Source organism: Lycorma delicatula, chromosome 10, assembly GCF_047948215.1.
Source record: "Lycorma delicatula isolate Av1 chromosome 10, ASM4794821v1, whole genome shotgun sequence".
NCBI lineage: Eukaryota > Metazoa > Arthropoda > Insecta > Hemiptera > Fulgoridae > Lycorma > Lycorma delicatula.
Window position 1 is genome coordinate 71,425,789 of NC_134464.1, and position 20,298 is coordinate 71,446,086.

The following is a 20,298-nucleotide window of genomic DNA, read 5'->3' on the forward strand; positions in this document are numbered from 1 at the left end:
AGTAAACATATTGATTTACAGTCAGTCCTGTAGGCACTCCATATGGACAATGCCGTTACTATCAAAGGAACAAATTAGCATAGTTTTGATTTGCTCATTTTTGCTTTGTTGGGACGTGGTGAGTTTGAAGTGTGCGAGTCTTTGCTCTGGCGATTGTTCTCAAATATCCAAGATTCATCACCCATAACAACATTTTTTTAGTAAATCAGGGTAAATTTCATTTCGCCCTAGAAGATAGCAGCACACTTCCACTCTATTGTTTTTCTGATCAACAGTGAGGTTTTTTGGGACCAATTTTGCACAAATATTTTTCATGTCCAGCTCATTTGTCAAAATTTGATGGACTGTGGTGTGGTTCAAATTCAATTGTTCTGCACTCATTCTGACAGTTAATTATCGTCGTACCGTATCAAGCCTCTTAATTCGCTCGACAGTGTCGTCACTTTTTGACGTTAACGGTCTTCCAGAGCGTGGATCATCTGCAACTAATTCCCAGCTATTTGAATATGCTTTTCTCAGTGTCATCTCCATTTGCCCTTTTTAATTCTGAAAAAGTTTCAGTAGTATTCTCATCGAGTTGAACACAAAAGTTGATTGCAAAATGTTGCTTTTAATTAGTATCACTTATTTTTGTAATGCACAACAAAAACTCATTTCTTGAAAAGTTTGATTACATCTCACGAGGCAATAATATACTAAAAATATTAATACCTAAATATAAATCAGCTGTTCATATAACCATATGTTTACTAGTAACTTTACAGTTTTGCCAGTTTGGCTGCAAAACACTATTCTCATTCTTTATATGCAGACCTCATATTCTTTTCCTTTCTTGATATCAGTAAGTATACTAGTTCCTCTTCTTTCTGTTCCTTTACTTTTTAAAGTTTTTAACGTCCTTGTTTTCCTATAGTTCCATTTGATAATTGTTTATAGTTATGCACAAACTTTGTTATAAATTTGAATTTTTATATTATAATTTATTAGTTTATTGAATTTTTATATTTTTTTGGGGATATCCCTTTTGGGACATATTCCTTTCCATTATAGTAAAATACCTTACATCTCAGGAAGGGGTCAAGGTAGAGAGCTGAAAATCATATATGATAAAACACATAGTCTATTATTTTTATGTTGAAAAACAAAATCAAAGACATTATTAAGTCATCCAAGAGGAAAAATTCATAGCTTCACTCCCAAGGAAATTAGGGCCTCAAACTATGGCTTAAAACCTTCTCTGGGATTATTCAAATGTGTCTTGAAAATTTTAAAGCAATCAGTTTATTAGTTCTCACGTGATGTTGCAAATGTACAGAACTGTCACAAACTTTCACACTTGTATATTAAATTTGCTAGAATTCAAAGTCAAATTCAAATATTATAAATATTTTAATGCTAAAGATATTTACTGTAGCTAAAGACTTGTGGTGAGAGAGTTGTGGCCTTTTTTGTTGTTAAAAATGGACTACAGTATGAAAAATTGAATTTGGATATACGAGGTGTGTGAGTGAAATAATGAGACTGACTTTTTACTTACCAAAGTTTTTATTTTTTTTCAAACAATAATATTATTCCCTTCAAAGTAGTTTCCTTGAGCAGCTATACAGCGGTGGAGTCGTTCCCACTCCTGGTAGCAGTGCTGGAAGGCATCAACTGGTAGGGCTTTTAACTGGTCTGTCACAGTCTTTTGAGTGTTCTCCAGAGTTCCAAAATGACGTCCTTTTAAGACATGTTTCAATTTCAGGAAAATGAAAAAATCACAAGGATTCAAATCAGGTGAATTAGGTGAATGGTGGGGGGGGGGTGTTGAGGAACCACAGAAATGCATTTTAAGGCCAAAAATTCCCTGATGGAAATGACTGTGACACAGGGCATTGTCATGATGAAGCATCCATTTGTCTGCAATGTCTGGTCTCACGCGAATCACTCTTTTCGTGAGCCTTTCAAGGACACCTTTGTAAAACACTTGGTTGTTTGGTGGACAAATGTTTTAAAACATTTATCCTGAAGGAACAAATTCTTTATGCACGATACCCCTACTGTCAAAAAAACAAATGAGCATGGTTTTGATCTTTAATTTGCTCATTCAACATTTTTTCGGTCAAGGAGATGACGGAGTGTGCCACTCTTCGCTTTGCCGGTTTGTTTCAGGATCGTACTCATTTATCTAGGATTCATCACCTGTGATCACACAATTGAAGAATTCTTGGTCATTGTCAATCCTCTCAAGAAGATCAACTGTTTCTTCGATTGTCTTTCTGTTCTGTTGTGAGGTTTCTTGACACCAATTTCGCACAAACCTTTTGCATGCCCAAATCATCCGTCAAAATTTGATGTACGGTGAAAGTGTTTAAATTTAACTATTCACTCATCATCCTTATTGTTAAACGACAGTCTGATCCTACAAGAACCCTCACACGCTCAATGTTTTCATCAGATTTTTAAGTTAAAGGTCTCCTTGAGCGAGGTTGATCTTCAACGTGTTCTCGGCCTTCCAAAAATGATTTGTGCCAGTGGAAAACTTGTGCTGTTCATAAGCAATGTTCCCCATAGGCCTGTTTCAACTTTTCAAAGGTCACACACAAAAATTCCCCAAGTTTAATACAAAACTTGATTGCACAATGTTGCTCTAAATTCTGATGCTCCATTATTGTAACGCACTACAAAAACACAACTTCACTGATGACACTGTCAAAAATAATGTGTTGGCTGAATGGAGTTGAAACTCGTACTGAGCATGTGGAAGGAATGAACAAACTGGTCTAGCACAGACCGTCAACGGCCATACCATGTTGAACACACTGGTTGTCGTCTGATCACCGAAGTTAAACAACGTCGGGCACGGTTAGTACTTGGATGGGTCTAGCACAGACCGGTAGATACAGCGTTGCCAGATTGCTCACAGTGTTACCAATCTCATTACTTTTCTCACACACCTCGTACATATGTTTGAATGTCAGGATTTATGTAAATAATATAAAATCTATAATTTTTAAAATTAATACAGTTTAATTTCTATTGGTAATTTAGAGCTCTTAGGTATTTTTGTTTTTAAGTAATTAAGTAATCAGAAAAGTTATAATTACCTGAACAGAATGCAGAAAAGAATGTTTTAGTTAATGTCGCACTACAGTGTAACTAAATCAGTTTTTCCGCTTATGGAAATACTAAAAATAATTTAAGTGCTTAAAAGATTTTGCATGCAGCTGCTTATTTATAGGGGAAAACAAAGGGTGTAAAGAAATTCTATTTAAACAATACACAAAGAGGTGGTATAAAAATCTATCACACATGTGTTACAGACAAAAAAGTACTTTTGAAACAAATATGAAACGTAAATACTAAAGCACGTTTTATATAGAAAACACAATTTTCTATTTGGATGTTATTGCCCATCTGAAAGTAATCCAGGGAGAAAGTAAAGAGCTGAGTAAGGTACCTGAACTGAGGAAAATAATATTAAAATGAATTTGATATATTAAATTCAATTTTCTTAAAATCTGGCACTGTTTGTATTACACAATTTATATAAAAATAGAGTATCCACTTATCAACAATTGTTTATCCAAGCGCTTTCGGATTATTCTCTGTCATCGAGGATTACTGATTAATTATGAATTTTATAGTTGTGCATATAAATCTTTATAAATGGGAATTAAAATGAAAATAGAATTAAAATTATTTTGTTCACAACTGCTGATTGTTAGTAGTTAAATAAGTCAATGTTAACTAACAGTTGTAAACATCTTACTGACAAGTCGTTTTTCTTTTAACGTTGACTTATTTTAACTATTGACAATCAACTGTTTTTCATTTTAATTCCCATCTATAAAAATTTATATGCACAACTATATTATTCATAATTAATCGGTAATCCCTGATGATTGAGGAATAATCCGAAAGCGCTTGTATAGTCAGTACTCACAGTTGTTGGTAAGTGGATACTATATTTTCATATAAATTGTATATTTTACTACAATGATATGCAGCAGTAAATGTTTCTTGTAAATATGGTAGGGTTATTTTTATGTTAATTATTCTACATTATATTTAATATAATATAATGTATATTATATAATATGACTTAATGTATATTCTTGTTTGAGCCCTAAAAACATTTGATATTCGCCCATTTTTTATACAGGTACAGATCATTATTGCTGTATTTGCCAAATGACTTGTAAAATCATGGCAAACATATATTATCGTCACACATTAGTCTATTGATTTCTGAATCGATAATTCAATAAAAAATATTAGCTATGGTACTGTATTTTGTACATGCAATGAAAGTAATAGTAATGGAGTCTAAAAAAGCTTTTTGGTGGTATACACAAGTTGTAACTGTTCAAAAAAAAAAGAATTGCCCTGTTGTTTAGTAAATTAAAGTGTTAAAAGAACTGCACAAATTATTTTTTATATTGAGTTCCCAGAGGCAGCAAATTATGATAGTTATGAAAGTTTAAAAGTGTTTCACTATACTCTTATCATCATATGCAATTTCCACTTGCTAGGCAGACCTGGTTGAAAATAAGTCACTCCATCTCTTTCCATCATGTTACCATCTCTGTTTTATGCCTCCTTCCTTTATTTTATTCTCTTCTATTCTTTTTCACTCCCTTTAACCATTCATCCCTCATCCTACTTCTTGATCTTCTTTCCAGCATATTCACTTAAGCATTCTCCCTTCTTCCATTTTCTTATATATATACATATAATTTCAATTTCTTTTCTCTTTACCTATTTACCTTCTAATTCTTGATCTCTATTTTCTCTTGCAAAGGTTTCTCCTTCGTTGTACCTCTGATACATTCTTTCCTTATCCTGTCCATCCTTGTAATTCCCACCTTAATCGTTAGACTTTTTATTTCACAAGCATGTATTTTAATCTTTTCAAGATCTGGATACTAAAATCCTAATTCATGCTCAGACTAGGTTATTCATTTAGCTTAGATTAGAATACTTGCTTTCACATTCAACAACTGACTCTTCATTTAGCAAAATTTCAGTTATTTCACTCATATTACATAAGTTTCATGATTTGTTCACATTATGAGAAGAAATAAAGCCTTGATATGAATGCAATGAACCAGCTGTATTTACTAATAGAGTTCAACAAAACTTAAAAGACTTAGTTTGAGAATTCTGGTAACTTGTTTTTATTCTCTCTATTTCTAATTGTTAGCTGCAATCTATTGATAGTGAAAATGGTTCATTTTAAAGTCAATAGAGTGCAGCACATGTGAGTGAAAGAACTACATTAGATATTTTAACACATTGATAGTACTCAAACAGTGAAGTTCTAAAATGACTTTATGCGACCATAGCCTGTGCAGATAGTTTACTGCAGTTGCATAATCGTGATACCAGTCCCAAAAAGGTTAATAAGGTACCTTCTTTTCATAACTGATTACTGTGCTCCATATGTAAGTATTACGACCATGTATATCTCCTTTTCTGGAATATATCATAACTCTGGCTCTAGTTCAGATGTCCTGTATTTTTCCAAAAATGAACTTACTTTAGAACTCTTACTAATCTATTTCTTCCTCCTTCTCTATTAATTGTCTGCAGGGAGAAAGTACTGTGGGAATTTTGGAGCTTCAGGACAGCTATCGCAGCCATGAAGGTACTCTGAAAACTGATAGCTAACAAGACTCTGGTAAAGTTACTACATCTAATAAGCCAGTAATAGATAAAAAAAATGCTTTCAAAACTGAAGTCTCAGAAAGGAGAAGACTAAAAGTAAATGAAAATCAATTAAGAATGAATTAAGTTAGAGAATACTGAATATACAGACATAAATAGGAAAAGTGAAGGAGATGGTTGATATTATGGAGAAGAGTATTGTAACTGGTGAAAATGAAACACAATGGCAAAGGACTGAGAACTGAGGTTAAATTGCAACCTATTAATTTAGAAATGGGACAGGAAATATTAAATGGAATAGGTGTTGAAGTGAGAAGAAAATTTAAATAAGGGGGTGAGGAATTAGTGAGTAGATGAGAAAGGGAAATATTTAAAAAAATTTCAGGATGTATGTATTTTTCCTGCAAAGCAACCTCAGGTAGGTTGGTTTTCAGGATAGAGATGATCTTGGAGTAGTTACTGCATCACCCTTCTCTGTTATTACTTTGAGGTAATTGAAAGTGCCAACCATTATAGTTGATTTTCCAAAGCCCAACCCTCTTGTCCATGGTTGGGAGGGAAGAGATTGTCTGCAGTGATGAAGTGGAGAACACAATAGTGGTGGGAGATGTAGATGTGCATGTGTGAGAAAACTGGGATATGAAAAATCTGTTAAGTCCAGAAGGGTGGGCCAACAGAAATAAGGAAGGTAAGAGATTCTTGAGTTTCTGCAAGAAAAATTGGTTACTTTTTGGAAACAGATGGTTTAGGGAAAGAGGAAATCGTAAAATAATGTGATACTGCAGCAATTGGTCTAGAATATCAGTGGTAGATTACTTGTTCTTTGATTAAGAAAAGAATTGGACAACATACCAATTGAGTGATAACAGCAGAGCTGTTGGACAGTGAGCATCAGTTGTTTGTGTATATCTTAGGAAACTAAAGAGGAAGGTATTAAAGTGATATATTAGAGGATATTGTACAATATTCTCGTGGATTAACCAACATCAGGAAAAAGAATTGAGGACAAATGCATACAAGTGTGGTTGATAACAATGGAAAAGACATAGAAGGTCAAGTAATATAAGAAGATTGAAAAAAATGCAATTGCAGAATAATAAGACAAAAAAATCATAGAGAACAGAATTGATACATATTGGGTTTGGTTCCACCTTAAGATAGATGAAAAGGTATAAAAAATTAAGAAGATAGAAGCCAAAAAGGTAGCAGAGTAGTGGAAATGTTGGATAATGTGTGGTCAGAATGATGCAAGATGATAGTGGTGGGAATAAGAAGGCCCTGAATTGTTTGACCAAGAAGAAAATGGGAGATAAAATCAGTGGTAGTTGATATTTATTTTTTTCAGCAACTAAATGTTCATGCCCAAATACAGCTATTCTTTTCTTAATGATAATTAGTATGTCTTGTAGTGTAAAATACCAAACCTAACTGGGGTTTGAACCCAGTACTTTTCTGATAAAAGGCAAGAGATGCTACCATTCTGCCTTACATGAAGAACTGAAGGAGAGGTGGAATGAATTTTTTTTATTAACTTTTTATTTAAAATGTAACAGGGTTCAGCAGAAAAAGAAAAAAAAGGGTGCTATCTGAGAAGAAAAACTTTGTCGGAAGTGTGTAAGAAGCATCTAAGGAGATGAATTGAGAATAGAATTTATGAAAGCAACTGAAAGGTGGTAAAGTAAAGGTGGTGTAGGTGGTATTGAGAATAGTGTACAAAATTAAAAACAGAAAAATTGTAATAGTAGTAACTTTATTTAAGAAAGGAAGAAAAAAGCTTAAAGTTTTGCTAAAGAGTAATTATATTCTGGCATTGCACTAATTATTTGAAAAGATTTTAGTTAGAGTTGAGGATTTGGCCAAGAATGGAAGGAAGGCTCAAAGAAAATTTTTTCAACCAGATCAACTGTTGATTCTATATTGGCTGTGAGTTAACTACAGGCAAAGTCCTATGGGTTTAACAATGGATTTTATGATTGCTATTATGGATATTGAAAAGATTGTTTGAGTAGAATAAAGGAAAATTAAAATTTAAAAAAATGTTATGCTCAACGTAGTAAAATTTGAGCATGTTGAAATGACTGAACTGTGTGAATCTTTTTTATTTTAAATCATCTAATTATGAAGAACTGTTATGGATGAAAGTGGGAAAATGTTACAAGTCACTTAAGTCATAAACCTTATTATGCATGCCTAGAACTAACCTGCCTAGTGTGTTAAGTTTTACTTCTAATAATTGCTAGAATGTAGAACCTTCTCTGTAAATTTAGAAATGTGCACAGTTTATAAAAAAACAGGCCCCATTAGGAAATACTTGTGTTTGGGGGAATTACATTCAAGAATGGTATTTTATTTGTTCGAAAATGATGTTATACTTGATAGGATATTACCATGGACTAAATTTATTGTATGTAGATCTGTCCTTGTAGCATGAGTTCATGTATCCACCATAAGAAAAACTACATCCAACATAAGTTAAGCATCTCTTGTTGAGTCAGCTAATGAATCCAATCAGTGAGTGGCAAACTTGGTTTGTGGATTAGATATCCAAAGCATTATTGCCAGTTATTAAGGTAGGCCCAGCTTAAAAACTGTGTGATTGAGGCTAGAGTAAAATTTATGGGACAAATCAGCTGTTGGATGTATTGTAGAAAAATCCTCTTTTCTTAGTGAGGCCATCAGCTTGGCGTGTTCATCTAGCAGTTCCGGGATATAATACTGCTCTACTTTGTTATGAGCTTAGAAGAGTATGTAAAACTCTCTCTGTATTGTCATACAACCAAATCTTACAATTAAGATGGTATGAGCTTTTTGTGGGTAGTTTAATTAACTGTTTATTTGAACATATATTATACCATTAAATTGATATCCCTCATTTACAATGATGAATACATCTTGAAATCAGGCATAGATTTCAGCTTGAAAAATTATTAATTGCAAGGCTTATCACAAGACTGTTTTTATAGGTAGAGGTCACATAATCCAGTACCTGTCTGATCATTTATCCTGAAACTAGCTTTGTAAACCGTGAGACTCTATTACTTTTTTGCCTGGTGTAAAATTAAAAAAAACAATTGGCAAAATGCATATAAGTTGTGTGAGAACTATTATAAAATTTGAGCGTGACATCAGCTCTATAATAAAAAGTACTACATCAAAATTGGGAGGAATTGAACTAGTGATATTTAGTGTAGTATAGTGGCAATCTGATAATTGTTAAATTAATCATTTTTGTGATTTATTGGAAAATATGATTATTAGTTATTAAAGTAACTTATTAAAGCGCAACATTATTTTGCATTATAATTTATGTTATGCAAACTGCATATTTTTAGAATGGCTTTATAGGTAAATAACTTTATTTTGAGATCTACATATAAAAATAACTTCAAACTATTTCTATAATTGTAATTTTTGTCAGTGGTAATTCCTAATATTAAGATGGAATTTTTAGCTGCAATTAACAGACACTGTTGGTTGATATACTTTACAGGTTGTATCCAGAATTCATTTACACTCTGTTAATGATACCTTTTCATTTACTAGCTTAACTATGAAAAGTGTATGATAAATAAGTTTGTAATTTATAGGTTTTTTTTCTGTTTATAAGGGTAAATCAAATATAAATGGGATCGTTGTTCCTGAGCGTCTACGGTTGATAGGAATGGGCCTGCGCTTCCAGTTTGTTTGGGTGGGGTCATTAGGGGTGGGGAGAGCCGGGCATTCTACACTCCCAACCAATTCATCAGTAATGCTCATGATGTTGGAGCAACAGGTGCACCCCTCCACTGCGCAGCGCATAAATATAAAATTTCTTGCTTGTGAAGGAGTTGAAGTGACTTCTGAAGATTGACTGCACAGTTCGGGGACCAAACATTATCAAGGATTTGTGGGTTTGCCTGGCATAAAGAGTTCAAGGAAGGACGAGAACAAATGGAAAATCAGGAACACATTCACCATCCTTGGACCAGCATTACAGACAAAAACATTTGCGTAGTTTGAGACATTATTGAAGACGATCGATGGGTGTGAGTATCTAGAATTACAGGACAGGTCGGAATAAGTTATGGGAACTGTCAAGTGATCATCACAAACTGCCTACAGTTCTGTAAAGTGTGCCAGATGTGGTCCCTTGTCTTTCAACCGAAGATCAGAAGTTGAAATGTTTAGAGATCTGTCAGAGGCTTACAGCAAAGTTTGCGAAAGAAGGTGATGCATTTTTGACTCAGATCGTCACCTGCAATGAAACATGGGTCATGGGTCCACCACTACACTCCCCAGTTAAAACAAGCCAATATGGAGTGGTGGATGAAAGGGGAGGTAGCCCCAGTGAAAGCCAAGACTCGACTGTCAGCTGGCAAGGTTTCTTTCGTTGTTTTCGACCGGCGAGGCATTTTGCTCATTGACATTTTGCATGAGCGATGTACAATCAATACTGCTTACTTCTGCTAGCTGTTAAATGAGGTGAGGGCTGCATATTGCTGCAAAAGATGAGACCAACCGATTCGAGAGGCCATCTTCCTCCATGACAATGCCAGGCCTTATACTGCAGCTCTAATGGTCTTAAAACTAAAAGAAATACACCTGGACTAAACTTGATCATCCTCCCTACAGCCCTGACCTATTGCCCTGCAATTTTCATTTGTTTGAGCCGCATAAAAAAGCTCTAGGAGGGTCACGATTTGAAGATGACGATAAAAATCATGGAGAGATTTGTGTCCAATTTGCTCCTGACACAACCAGATTCATTCTACGATGCTGCGATAAAAAGACCTTCCTTCTCGCTGGGAAAAATGTATTTCTAAAGAAATAAACTATGTGGAAAAATAAACTATATTTGCCTTTTATTTCTCAGTAAACAGATTTAAAAAAAATAAAATCCTGTTAATATTTGATTTACCCTTGAATTTTGTTTTTTGTGACTGTATTTTAGAATTATTTTTAGAGTAATAATTAATTGAAAAGGTTTGATGTCTAAAATGTACAATCATTATTTTTTATGCTCATTTGTTGAAATATGTATGAAGTAAATTGTTTTGGTTATCTTCATATCTTGAATGTATAGTATTAATATAAATCAATTGTTTTGTGGTATTGAAGGCTGTTCAAATTCTCATAAAAATATTTATGAGAATATTTTATTTTATGATTGACAGTTTATGATTATCCACATTGTCACATTTTAGCTTAGCTAGGGTCATTTGGGTTCAGTTTATGGCACTATTTCAGTAATAATTACTATTACTATTACTATTACAGTATAGTACTATTACTATTACTGGATAAAATTAATGACTGAATTTCAGCAGGGTTTACAGCATTTAAGGGAGTATGGTCAAGTAAATAATTGAAGACTGGTCTGGTCATAACATAAAAACTGTCTAAAAGTTGAAAATTTCAAGAAAACTTCTTATATCTACTGCTCCTCACATGATCTTATATACCTTTACTTTGAAATTTTAATAATTAGTAAATAAAAAAACTTTCAAAGTTTGTTATAAAAGATGTAATTTTATGATACAGATTATTTTTAAAAGGCTGTAAGTGTAACATTTTCGTGGCCTCGTGTAGCCTTTTTGTATCTTGAGAAAACAGATTTTCATGTTATTTATACAATTAAATGTTAACAAAAAATTAAATAAAAATAAAATTAAGCAAAAAATTATAAACAAAAGAACTAAATAAATTGATCCAAAATAGTGATGAAGAATTACTGTTTATAATTTTGTTTTAGATAAGGCACTATTTTCCTTTTCTTAGGGATCTGTTTGTTGACCTGCAGAAAATTGAAGTTCCATTGATCTTATTTTGTTTACAGTAAACTTTTGTAAAATCATTAATTTTCTTATCTCCCTCGATTAATCATGAGACCTTGCTGATGGTGAGGGGGCTTGAGTGCTCAGTGTTACAGAGTAGCTCGAAGAGTAGATCGAAGGTGCAACCATATTGTAGAGGTATCTGTTTGAGAGCCAAACTAAGGAATGATGCCTGCAACTCTTTCAGTAGTTAAGGGCGTAGATCAGTAGGACTTAAACGGCCATATCAACATTATTCAATCTTCTGAGTACTGCGCAGCTGAAAGCAACGGAAAACTTCTGCTGTTTTTTTCCAAGAAAATTTAGTTCTCTGCATTTTCATGTAATAAAGATGGAGGCACCTTCCTTGGTAAAATATTCTGGAGGTAAACTAGTCCCGCATTCGGATCTCTGGGTGGGGATTACTAAGGAAGAGGTCACCAGAAATATAAAAACATCATTCTATAAGTCAGAACGTGGAATGTTAGAAGTCTAAAAAAAAGTTGGTAGGTTAGAAAATTTAAAGAGGGAAATGGATAGGTTAAATGTAGGTGGAGTAGGAATTAGCAAGGTTCGGTGGAAAGAGTAAATGTCTTTGGTCAGGTGATTAAGAAAAATTAACTCGGCTTCAAATAAAGGACAGGCAGGAGTAGATTTCGTTATGAACAAGAAGATAGAGAAGAGATTAGAGTATTTCAAAATGCATAGTGATAGAATCATTGTAATAAGGATAAAATCAAAATCTAAGCCGACAACGATTGTTAACGTCTATATGTCTACAAGTTCCCATGATGACGATGAGGTACATTGTGTATATGAAGAAATTACGATGAAATTAAACACATAAAAGGGGATGAAAACTTAATAATAGTTGGAGATTGGAATGCAAGCATCGGAAAAGGCAAGGAAGTAAATATTGTGGGTGAATGCAGGCTAGGTAAAAGGAATGAAAGAGAGGACCAACTTATAAGAGTTTTGCACGAAGTATAATTTAGTAATTGCCAACATCCAATTTAAAAATCATAATAGAAGAATATACATATTGGAAAAGCCTGGTGATACTGCAAGGTATCAGATAAATTATATCATGGTTAAGCATTTAGAAATCAACTCATTGACTGCAAAACTTAACCTGGAGCAGACATTGATAGTGACCATAATTTAGTGATAATGAAATGTAGATTGGGGTTTAAAAACCTGAAGAAAAGGTGTCAGATGAATCTGTGGAATTTAGAGAAGCTTGAGGAAGAGGAAGATTTTTGAAGAGGACATTGCAAGAGGTCTGAGTAAAAAAGATAAGGTAGAAAATGTAGAAGAAGAATGGGAGAATGTTAAAAAGGAAATTCTTAAATCAGCAGAAGCGAACTTAGGCGGAACAAACAGAACTGGTAGAAAACCTTGTGGGTTTCAGACGATACATTGCAGCTGATGGATAAACGTAGAAAATATAAGAATGCTATTGATGAAGAAAGTAAAGGGAACTATCCACGCACTCTGGTCGCTGGTAAGGCATGTGGAGTATGGAGAGTGCGAGACCAGGTGCGGTTGTGACGCGTAGATATGTGGTGAACAGTGTGCGAATAGATGGGTCTTCCCCAATCGGTATATCACATAATTTCTCTCTGGACTTGGTGTCTTTCGGAGGAGTTTGGCTAGGTTTCGTTTAGCGGATTCAAGTCAATGTCCGGATTGCGGGATTGATGATACAGTGGACCACGTCCTCTACGTCTGTCCCCGATACGAGGTCGAACGTTCACGAGCTGTTAGGGAACTTGAGAGAATACAAGTATGATCCGCGAGGAATGGTCTATAGTGGCTGGTTTTCTTCGCGCCTTTGCGATGTGTAGGTCTGAAAAGGGAGTTTGATCGAGGGACTCGATCTTGGTAGGATCCCGGCTGGCTAGGGTTTCGACTTAGGCATTGGTTGGTTGGAGGTAGGCGCATTGCCATCGTGCCACGGTTATATTGGTATTGTTTGTGATTCGATTTGGGGCTCCCGCTGGTGGGAGTGACTGCGCTGCTGGGGTATGGTAGCCCGTGCGACCGGGGACGGTCCTGATCGATACTTGATAATGCCACGCGAGACACCATGATGAAACCGGCGGGGGTGCGGGGTTTGTCTACGGCTTCTCCGTGGACCGGAATGAAGTTGCGTTCCCTCTGCTAGGTGACCTAAACTGGTCGACTTTTTTGGGTGTAAATCTGAATTTCTATGTTGCGTAAAACACAATTTTGATTGGTATGAGTGTAGCACTGATTTACTTTAAACTCGTTCGTTTTCTGAGGCATTCACAGTCACGAACGATGTTGTCAAATCTGTACTATGCGCTTCCGGTGCTTCTGTACTAGGGGTCCGCGTTAATATAAGTTTTATTTTGAAACTTTTATTTTTAAGCCGTTTTAACAATTTCCGGTCCACCACGTGTTTACAAACTTTCGTATTTACGGGCCGATTTTCGGCAAACTACGATAATTTACTAGTTTATTCGTGCATAGTGCTTTAGAAAAGATTTAGATAAGTAAATTCATATAACTTTTACATTAAAACAATTATTTTTAAGCTTTTTCTGAACAACTTCCGGTCTGCCACGTGGTGACTACCTTTCGTATATTTGTCGTACTGGACTAGTAATACCTTCCGATTTTTGGGTGTAATCCCCTAGGTACGATTTTCGCGAGAAAATAATTACTTATCACGGGCTGTATTTGTCAACTACGTTGACGTACGGAATACAGGTTAGCGTCTGCCCAGAGCGAGACAAGAATTATGCAGTAGGTCGCGTATTGGTTTGGTATGCAGTCCGTGGGTGGTAGTTCTAGTTTTTATGTATTTTTACGAGTTTTTACTTTATTATTTTTGTTCTTTTCTGTTGGCGCCAATTTCTCTGTTGGCAAGTAGTGGGTTCCTATAGTTCCTGCGACAACAACTTTTTCTATTTGTCCATTCGGTTTGAAAAGTGTTTCCGGGGCCAGTTTTGTGCTTATGGGGTCTTTGAACGACACAAATACAGAATGTTTGGAAATCTTGTTTACGAGAAAATTTTCGGTTTGCAACTTAACAGGAATGAGAGAAGAGGCAGTCTTTAAGCCTCATAAGAGTATTTAAAGGTCTTCCACCACCGGAAGGTGGGGTTCTGGAAACCTGCAGAATTACTGTGTAGTGCAGGTGAGGAAGCAGTAGATAGGTTATACAAACTGGTGTCTAATATTTATAAAAAAGGGGAAGTTCCGTCAGACTTAAAAAAATGTGTTATAGTTATGATACCAAAGAAATCAGGGGCAGATAAATGTGAAGAATACAGAACAATTAGTTTAACTAGTCTGCATCAAAAATCTTAACTAGAATTCTGTACAGAAGAATTGAGAGGAGAGTGGAAGAAGTGTTAGGAGAAGACCAATTTGGTTTCAGGAAAAGTATAGGGACAAGGGAAGCAATTTTAGCTCTCAGATTAATAGTGGAAAGAAGATTAAAGAAAAACAAATGAACAGAGATAGCATTTATAGACTTAGAAAAGGCATTTTTGATAAAGGAATAAAATGTTCAGCATTTTAACAAATTTAGGGTTCAAGTATAGCGATAGAAGAACAATTGCTAACATTTACAGGAACCAAACTGCCCATATTAATAATCGAAGAGCATAAGAAAGAAGCAGTAATAAAAAAGGGACAAGGATGTTCCCTTTCCTGTTACTTTTTAATCTTTATGAAGAACTAGCAGTTAATGATGTTAAAGAACAGTTTAGAACTGGAGTAACAGTGCATGGTAAAAAGATAAAGATTCTACAATTTGCTGATTATATAGTAATTCTAGCCGAGAGTAAAAAAAAAAATTTTCCTACGCAAAAACTACTGCATGAAAATAAACAAGAACAAAACAAAAGTAATGAAATGTAGTAGAAATAATGTAGATGGACCTCTGAATATAAAAATAGGAAGAGATTTTGTATAAAATGAGAGAATTCCTCTTTGTTCATTACAGTAACCTTATGATTGTTGCTAAAAAATCATATTTAGCTGAATATTTCTGTATCATTCATTTAGTTTGTTCTTTATACTTTTTATTAAAGCAGTCACAGTGATAGCTCAGAAAGAAGCTCCTCATAAGAGTAGTGAAAGAAATGTTGAGAAAATATTTGTGGTTCTATTCAATATTAAAAGACAATTATGATTTTTTTAATATATTTAAAAGCTTTTATGCTTCCATCAGGTAGTGTTCAAAATTATGATCTAGATTATGGATTCTCAACTGGTGGAACACACCTCTCTCTGGGAGTGGGAAAATTTCAGTAGAAGTGTGGTACACTGAGAAAAAAATTTCTTTATTCAGCTAAATCTTTTCTCGATGTAAGCAATGAAAATATACATAAATTAATTAGCCACACAATAAAATTAACAAACATAAACTACTCATACACAGCCTTAGAAAAGGAACTTATGCAAATAGTTCTCTTTGTCATTGCTAGATCTAATTGCATTGAGGCACATGTTTCATTTACACTGGCTTACACACAAGTAGTTCGCCCTGATACGGCTAGATCCCTCTTCATTTGTTAGATACATACAGTGTTTCTAGAGAAAGTACTACTGTGTCTGGTAATTTTACCACCAGTTGGTGGCTACACTGCACAAAACAGATGATTGATATTTGTTAGTCTGTTCCAGTTGTTTGTGCAAGAGATTGTCTTGCGTAGTAGTGCTAAACATAACTAAATCATTAATGTTCATTGAGAAGATTGATTGCAATTTACTTCAGTGTGCTCTTTGTCACAATGTTCTGAGTAATGACACAGTGTGACCAGGGTGTTTAGAACACCTTTTGTTACCATTCATCCTGGCTTGAAAGACAAACCTAGGGATTTTTTTGATCGAAAGACAAACTCGCTTAAAATAATGAAACTTGATTCAAGTGAAGAATGAAAAGAGCATTGAAGTTTCTTACATACTTTCTTTACTTACAGCAAACTGCAAAAAAATCATACACCATTGTTTGAACAACTTATAAAACCATGTTTACTAATTGCATACTGTGATTTACTTTGAAAGGAACGTTGCAATAAAATTGCAGAAATACTGCTCTCAAGTGATTCAGTAAATTGCAGAATTGATGAAGTGGCACAAAATTTTAAAAAAGTAATAAAAAGTAAAAAATTTGCTGTTATTTTCTCTGTAATGTGACGAGACTGACATTTCAAAGCACTCTCAGTTGTTGTTTTACTGTAGATATATTGACAGAAAACACTTCAAAGTGGAAATTTTTGTTTCCCAATCTCTTCAGACAACCACAAGATTTGAGAATATTTTTTCTGTTCTTTGTAACTTTTTGACTGTTAATAATCTTCCATGAGAGAACGTTATTGGAATATGCACTGATGAGGCACAAGCCATGATAGGATGCTGTTCTGGATTTGTTGTACTTACAAAAAACAGAATCCTAAAATCATTGGTTTTTGTATCATTTACAGAGAAACTTTATCTTTTAAGACTCTGCCTGAAACATTGAATACTGTTTTGAAATTGCTAATCAAAATGTAAACTTTGTCAAATCTAGTACTGTGAATACTAACCTTTTGGGTTTTATGTTACATATTGAATAGTAACCAACAAAATCTTCTTTACCACACTGAAGTTCGTTGGCTCTCCAAAGATAATATGCTTGCTAGACTATTTAATTATAAATCAGAAGTTGAAATTGTTTTAATGAGTTCAAATGAAGAAGAGATCTGTACATGTAATTTATAGAGGAGAAATGTATCCACTACATAGTGGTATTTATCAACCTTTTGAATTTGGACAGAAAACCAGCATTTAAAAAAATTTGAAAGAAAAACAGTGCCAGCCCTCTCATTGATTGTGTTTGTAAGAAATAAAACCAAATAATGTAGCCTGAAATTTTATCTGCAATGTAGTCCTTTGTAATGTAGTCCTATTAAGTACTTTTAATTAACTAAAATGTTCTTTCAACAAAATAAGTGCTTTTTTTATATATGTAGTAATGTAGTAGTAATTTATTAACCCTGATAGTTCAGTAGAACTTTTTTACTTCAGTTCATTAGGTCTAGAGGGGGCATGGCATAATAAGATGCAAAGTGGGTACACAGGCCCAGAAATGTTGAGAACCTCTTCTCTAGATTAAAGTTATTGGAGTTGCTTTAGGTTTGCTTATCTTATCATTTTATGGTTGCTAGTTATTTTATTATCATTTTTTTATTCTTTTTTTCACCCGTGTGTTTTGATTTTATTTAAATATTTATATCTATAAATAAAATAATCCAAGCACTCATTGAGAAATTGAATTGTTTTTTTTTTTTTTTTTAGTTTTGTTTTTTCTTTTCCCTTACATTTTGATTTGGCATAAATTTAACCTTTAAGTTGATGAAGTTTGTCTTTGTAAATGTAATATTGTGCAATATTACATTTACACATGAGCCTGTTATTTTTAATTTAAATAAATAAATAAATACTTGAATCAGTTAATAAAAAAAAAAATAAAAAATCAATTATAAAAAATATTACATTTATTACTATCACTTTTGTATTTTTAAAATTGCTTATATATTTTGTGAAATATTACTCTGCTGAAATAGCTCATATGACACCAATTAGAATTGTTTAATGCTTTTGTATTCTCAAACTAAATTTCCCATTCATCTTTTATTTTGAGTTTGAGCAAAATACTTATCACAACTAAGTTGTGATAAATATAACCAGACCCACCGGCTTGGTCTAGTGGTGAACGTGTCTTCCCAAATCAGCTGATTTGGAAGTCGAGAGTTCCAGCGTTCAAGTCCTAGTAAAGCCAGTTATTTTTACACGGATTTGAATACTAGATCGTGGATACCGGTGTTCTTTGGTGGTTGGGTTTCAATTAATCACACATCTAAGGAATGGTCGAACTGAGAATGTACAAGACTACACTTCATTTACACTCAGACATATCATCCTCTGAAGTATTATCTGAACGGTAGTTACCGGAGGCTAAACGGGAAAAAGAGAGAGATAAATATAACCAAGATTATTCTGATTACATCTCAAAAATGTTATATACCTGGAAGATGCAGTCTTCTTAATATTTATTGTTTACTCATGAATCTAATTTTTATATTTAACATAACTGGTAACAAAATCCTCATTTAACATTATCTGTTCTATTCTAAACAGTATTAATAATTTTAAGGTAAATTAACAAATTCATGGTGATAAACCATTCAAATCTTCTGATTATTGCTTTAAAATAAATTCATGACCCAGGTTTTGGTCATCTCAGTTAGAAGTGTTTAAGAATATTGGTTCTAAAATAATATCTCCAACTTTAAACTAATACTGTTGGTAAAAAATCATAATAAAAGTTTGAATTTGTCTTATATTTAATTATCGATGCTATTGTATACCTTATTAAGCCAAAAAAAAAAACATTTAAAAAACCTGGAATTTAGATATTTCTTTCTACCAGTTTATTTAATATCTATTTTATGTTAATTTTAAAATTTCTCCACAGTAATAATTTATATACAAGTTATCTACTTATCTTGTAGTATCCTTTGAATCTTGTGTGGATGAAGATTCATTACAAAAATTTTCATCCAAAACATCTCTATTTTACTGCTATGATAGTTGTCATGTAGTACAAGTCCTTCCAATACCTCCACAGCCTATAAATGAAATTCAACATCTCATCCAAACCATAAAATCCTGAATACTTATTGTACATAATTTTTTTTTTTTAATTTTAATTTATATTTATAAAACATCTTTTATGTACAGGTGATCAAAACAGTGAAAGCGAATCGCAGACTGGTAATAGCGGCAGTGAAGATAATGTACAGTCAGGACCAGTAAAAGATACTGGTAAAAACAATACAATGATAATGACTCATAATGGTACACCAGTTACTAATCAGGGTTCACTTAATGGTAATATCGATAGATCGACAACACCAAGTAAAGAATCTAAAATGAGTAAACCTGGAAGTATAAAGAAAAGTGCTACAAAAAAAGCAAGACATCGATAATAAACTAAAATTGATATATCTTTTTTTAACTCTAAAATATTTGAATTTTTTTTTAAGATTAGTCTCGATAAAGACATTAGTGTTATAATATTTAGTTAAGTAAACATTTTTCAAATTAAAAAAAAAATATATTCTGTGATGTTTAATTAAAATAGTTTTAATGTTAATGTTTTTCATTATGTATTTATTTTTTTTTTTTAATATATATATTTTGTATTTATATTCTTACTTATTATCTGAGACAAATAGTCATCATTCTCTTGTTTAAATTTTGTTATATGCCGTATGTTTTTACTAATTTTTTTATTATATACAGGGTATTTATAAAATTAACCTTTAATTATTTTAATTACTTTAATGAAGACATTAAAAGATATTTAATAGAATACAGTACATTTTCAAGTTAAATGTGCATGAATTTTATGAATATTCATTGCGAGCTACATATGCAACCCATCCTAATCCATCTTGAGTGATTTTGTTCTAAATCATACAAATTGTCTGTATATTCAGTGGTTTTTTAATCTCACATTTTATTTTTCACTATACTCATCATGAATCTTGATGCAGTTTGTGAGCCTGGGAACAGGTTATTGATTTTAACATCAGATTTTTTCTACTTCCTCTTGTAATCATGTCATTATTGTGTCTTGTAATTGTCATTATGAAAATTTGTTTCCATCAAAGTGTGAGTGTGAAGTTTTTACATGTAGGCAATGACACACATGTTTTACATGTGTATCACTGCCTACATGTAAAAAACTATGTGTATCATTAACAATGATACACATGTAAAACATGTGTATCAGATAACCTGTCACTTAGTCTGCAACACCTTTTAATGTTAC

General features: G+C 33.2%; 1 protein-coding gene across 1 annotated transcript in view; it reads left to right on the plus strand.

The window, feature by feature from the left end:
• Eaf6 (chromatin modification-related protein EAF6/MEAF6) overlaps nt 1-19,858 on the plus strand; it is a 40,329-nt gene extending 20,471 nt beyond the window's left edge. Inside the window, exon 4 of the mRNA XM_075377138.1 lies at nt 19,203-19,858. Within this exon, the coding sequence (XP_075233253.1) occupies nt 19,203-19,450 (248 nt within the window). The 3' untranslated portion in view covers nt 19,451-19,858. The remainder of the gene's footprint in view (nt 1-19,202) is intronic.
• Nucleotides 19,859-20,298: the final 440 nt, after the last annotated feature.